Source organism: Cryptosporidium hominis (genome assembly GCF_000006425.1).
Source record: "Cryptosporidium hominis TU502 chromosome 6 CHRO016056, whole genome shotgun sequence".
Taxonomy (NCBI): domain Eukaryota; phylum Apicomplexa; class Conoidasida; order Eucoccidiorida; family Cryptosporidiidae; genus Cryptosporidium; species Cryptosporidium hominis.
This window is the reverse complement of record NW_666968.1, coordinates 1-4,673: the sequence shown is the minus strand read 5'-3', so window position 1 is coordinate 4,673 and position 4,673 is coordinate 1. Positions and strand designations below refer to the sequence as shown.

Below are 4,673 nucleotides of genomic sequence, written 5' to 3'. Positions count from 1 at the left end.
TATGAAAAATGTCTTGAATTTCAAGAAAAATATCGTATTTTTGATTTATCATTATTCATTAAGATGATTTTAATTTTGAGGTTTGAAGTTAAATTAATATTATTTTGTAATAATAAGGGTGGAGTTGATAATAATGGTCAAGATAGCATATCTTCATCATCATCAATCCCTGGTTTTGAGGTAAATCAATCATTAGATCTGGATAATAAGATTATTATGGTACCAATAACATCATTAAATGGTTTATCATCAATATCAGTACCTATGAATGAAATAAGAGATGAAGTTAGCCAAATAATGTTGGAAGGTATTAATGAATTAAACCCAACAGGTTATATTGATTATTATAATAGTAATAATAATAATAATAATAATAATAATAATAATAATAATAATAATAATAATAATAATAATAATAACAATATCAATAATAATAATTATATGGAAAGTTTGGGTGGAATTTCTTCAGGATTAGTTATATCTTGGAATAAAGATAATTTATATCATTGGAATAAACAAATGAATGTAATCAAGAATGTTTCATCTTCAATAGTTCAAGGTTATGGCTATAATATTAATAATATTGGTAATAGTATTAATAATAATAATAATAATAATAATAATAATAATAATATCAATAATACTACAAATACTTCATCTATTAATGGTTTAAATGATTCATTATTAAGAAAAATTAGTAATTTGAACTTTGATGAAATGAGTCTTATTGTAGGAAATAGTCAATCAGTTGTAGGCTATGAAAGTGGAAGTTCTGGTAATATTATTATTTCTGGTATTAGTAATGAAAATAATTTAACAATTCCAGTTTCTGGTAGTGGTGGTAGTACTATTAGTAGTAGTTCAACAAATAATTTAGTTTTACCATCAAATTCTACTTCAATGGTTGGCGCCAATTCGACTGGAATTTTGCCATCATCTACAATAATGACAGCTTTAGCTGGAACAGGAAATACTTCAATTGCAGCAGTTTCATCCTCTAATTCTTCCAATATTAATAATGTAAATTCAGTTTCATCAATTTCTAATTATGGTTGTAGTACAAGTTCTATGACTAATAGTACTTCAATTCAAAATCAAGCAGTAAATTCAACAAATACAGGATCAGGGTTATTAACAATAACAACAGGTGGTGTTGGTGTTGGCGGTAATAATAGTACCAGTGGTAATATTAGTAGTAGTGGAGGAGGAATTGGAGGAGTTGGAGTCGGCAATACTAATATTAATACAAACAATTGTAATATACAACAATCATTATCACAACAATCTTTGAGTATTACTACTAATACTAATACTACAAGTACTGGTGTAAGTGGAGGTAGTAATAGTAGTATTATAGGAAGTACGAATAATAATTATCCAAATCAGCCAACAATTACCACAGCAGCAACAACAGCAACAGCAACAACAGCAGTAACAACAACAACAACAACAACAACATCATCATCATCATCATCATCAAATATGAAGAGATCATTTTCATTAGAATTTCTTTCTCAAGCTTTAGGAGATGATACTCCTGAAAAAGAAGCAATTTCATCATTTCTACTTGGTAGAAATTCATTATATTCTCCAACTTCTGTATTATCGTTATTAAATTTGAATGGAGCAACAGGATGTACAATTTTACAAGATTTTATGGAAAGAGAAGAAAAATGGTGGGAAAGTATTTATAATTATTATTCTCAAATATATATTCCTGGATATTTATTTGGAATGATTTCTACTCGTTTAACGGTAGATGATTGTCAATTACAACTAATAGAAAAAGGAATAAGAGAAAGCTCAACATATTCACTTGGTATGAATTCTACTTTAGATTCTGGAAATATTCGATCCAATTTGAATGGATCTCAAAATAATACATTAAATGTATCAGAAATATGTAATTTAGATCAAAGAGAAAATAATAGAGAATTATTATTGTTTGATTTGGCAATAAACATGTATCAGAAATATACACATTTATCAAGAATTCTAACAAATACATTTTATGGTAGATATATTTCTGATCTTGGTTGTTATTTACAACCAGCAACAACAGAGAATACTGCTTTAAATTATTTATTAGGTTCAGGACAAAATGTATCTGTACATATTCCATCATCAAATGGAAGATTTATTGAAAGCAATATGATTTTTAATAGTACTAATAGTAATAGTAGTATGATTGGTAGTGGATGGCATTATTATCATCAGATCTTGAATCAATATAAACCTTGCCAAAGTATGATACAATTTAAGTATTATTGTAATAGTGGATTAATAGATAATAATAAGGATTGGCAATTGGGTTATATGGTAATAGAAGATTTTTCTATTTACATATATGATAGTGGTTTTAAACAAAAGTTACTAGATATACTTTCAATACGTCCAAATCAATATGGAGAAAGAATTACCAGTATTTGCATTGATCCACAAGATTTAACTAGAACAGGATTTATTATTTTTTGGGGAGGAAGAGAATTGGATAGTTTTAATATTGGAAACAATATAACTAATAATAATAGTACTAGTAATGTTGTTGGTAATATTAATAATAATATTAGTAATAGTATTGGCAGTAGTGGTGGTGGTAGCGGTAATATTGGTATAACTAATAATAATGGCCTTACAGGAGTAGTAGGAATAGGGACAGGAACTGGTAGTTTATCAAGAACAACTAGCAATTTATCTCCTGCACAACAAAATATTGTAAATTCCAATATGAGTAGTAATTCGAACTCTAATTTACTACAAGCTAATATAGGAGGAGTGGGGGGGAACCCCATACTAATTAATGGACCAAACTCCAACTCTATGACTAATTTTAATAACTTAAACTCTCAAGATTCCCATAATATTAGTAATAATAATAATAATAATAATAATAATAATTTCCAATACCAAAATCAGAATTTCAACATGAATAATTATTTTATTGATGTTAAGAATTGCTCTTTGCATGCAAAGGCGCCAACCCCGCATTTGGCGGCAATGTGGGTGTCAGAAATTGACATGTTGATTCAAAAATCAAAAAATAACTGGGGAGTTGGTTTTTTAGAAAGTTTTGAAAGAAAGAAAGTTTGTCAATATATTAGAGTTGATTAGATTTAATTGGGATTGAGAGAAGAAATATACAAGAGATTTTCCAAATAGTGTGTTATCATTGTTATTACTTTAAATAGTGATTAATAAATTTATTATATTTATATTTGAGAATTATTGCTTTTTTTATTTTTCTTTTAAAACGAAAAAAAAGGTTTCCAAATAATTTAATTTCAGAAAGATAAAACTATATAATAAATGTTAACAATTATAGTAATAATAGAAAAATTCTCAAATATTAAAATCTAATTTCCTTTTTTTTTTTTCTTTTCTTTTTTCTTTCTCTTGTTTTTTTTTCCTTCTCTATATTATATTATATTATTCAATATTAATCTCAACTATGATTTTAATATTATTGGGAATTTAATCCTTTTTCTTTCTATGTAATTTTTCCAACTGTTTATCTAAAACAACAATTTCCTCAGCCAAATAACCCATTTGTTGATTAAGTAATTTATTTTCAAGTGTAGTAACATCTGATGGACTTTCAACCATCTTGACCTCATTTGCTCTAAGTTTATTTCTTAAATCAGTCATAATTGTATCCTTTTCATCAAGTAATTTATTGATTTGTTCAATTTCTTCATCCAAAAGCTTCTTCTTTTTTCCTTTAAGTTTTCTATATTCTTTCATTTTAATCATATGTTCTTGAGCAGTTATCCAATTCTTACCACCTCTACATTTAATAATCTCATTAATTGTCATCAATTGCGTAGGATCAGATTCTGGTGCTTGTATTACAATAATTGGTGCAGTATAATCAGAAACAATTTCTGATGGTTTTGAAAGCGATTCAAGAAATTCACGAGATTTTGCTTTTGCTGCAGATTTTAAACTTTTCTTTTTATCAACAGAATCAACAGACTTTAAATTTCTTAATGCTTCACTTGCTCCAGTCATATCAGGTTTCAAAACAGATTGTGTAATTTGTAATCCTTTTGCTGCATTTATACTTGCACCAACAGCCATTTCATTAACAACTTCTCCAACAGAATTTAAATCATTTTCCAGAATTGGCATATTTTTTAATATATCTTGTTGTACTGATGTAATTGACCTAATATCATATTTAGGATCTATTAATTGTGGAGGTGGAATAATCTCTTTAATAAATGTTTCAAATATATTTTGAATTCCTTTAGTAATACCATTAAATAAATTTCCAATTCCTGAAAATATTGATAATGGATTAAAGAATTGACTCTGAACTGTAGATGCTTGAACAAAAGTTATGGACAATAATCCAATAATTATTGAAATGATTATTTTCTTATTCATTTTCTTCTTTTTATTATTTGAAAATTGTACTTTTAATCAATATAAATGTATTTTTTTAAAAATATATACCTTTTTTTTTTTTAAATTGTACTTAATTTAATATTAACAAGACCAAATACTGATTAAATTTCTCTTTTTACTTTCTTATTATTATTATCTTTGTTTTTTCTTTCAATATAATCCTATTTTCAAATTAATTATTGTTGACTTTTTATATATTAATATAAGTAAATAAATATATATTACAATCAAGCGTAAAGATACCGTCGACCTCGCCCCGTTTTGAA

General features: G+C 26.2%; 2 protein-coding genes across 2 annotated transcripts; one reads left to right on the top strand and one right to left on the bottom strand.

Annotated features, from left to right (window-relative positions):
* The first annotated feature begins 63 nt into the window (after positions 1-63).
* Chro.60107 (hypothetical protein) lies at positions 64-3,111 on the top strand. The annotated part of the gene is made up of 1 exon (XM_660394.1): positions 64-3,111. One exon carries the CDS (start codon positions 64-66, stop codon positions 3,109-3,111), a length of 3,048 nt encoding a protein of 1,015 aa, XP_665486.1.
* Positions 3,112-3,471: 360 nt separating this feature from the next.
* Chro.60106 (hypothetical protein) lies at positions 3,472-4,386 on the bottom strand. The annotated part of the gene is made up of 1 exon (XM_660393.1): positions 3,472-4,386. One exon carries the CDS (start codon positions 4,384-4,386, stop codon positions 3,472-3,474), a length of 915 nt encoding a protein of 304 aa, XP_665485.1.
* Positions 4,387-4,673: the final 287 nt, after the last annotated feature.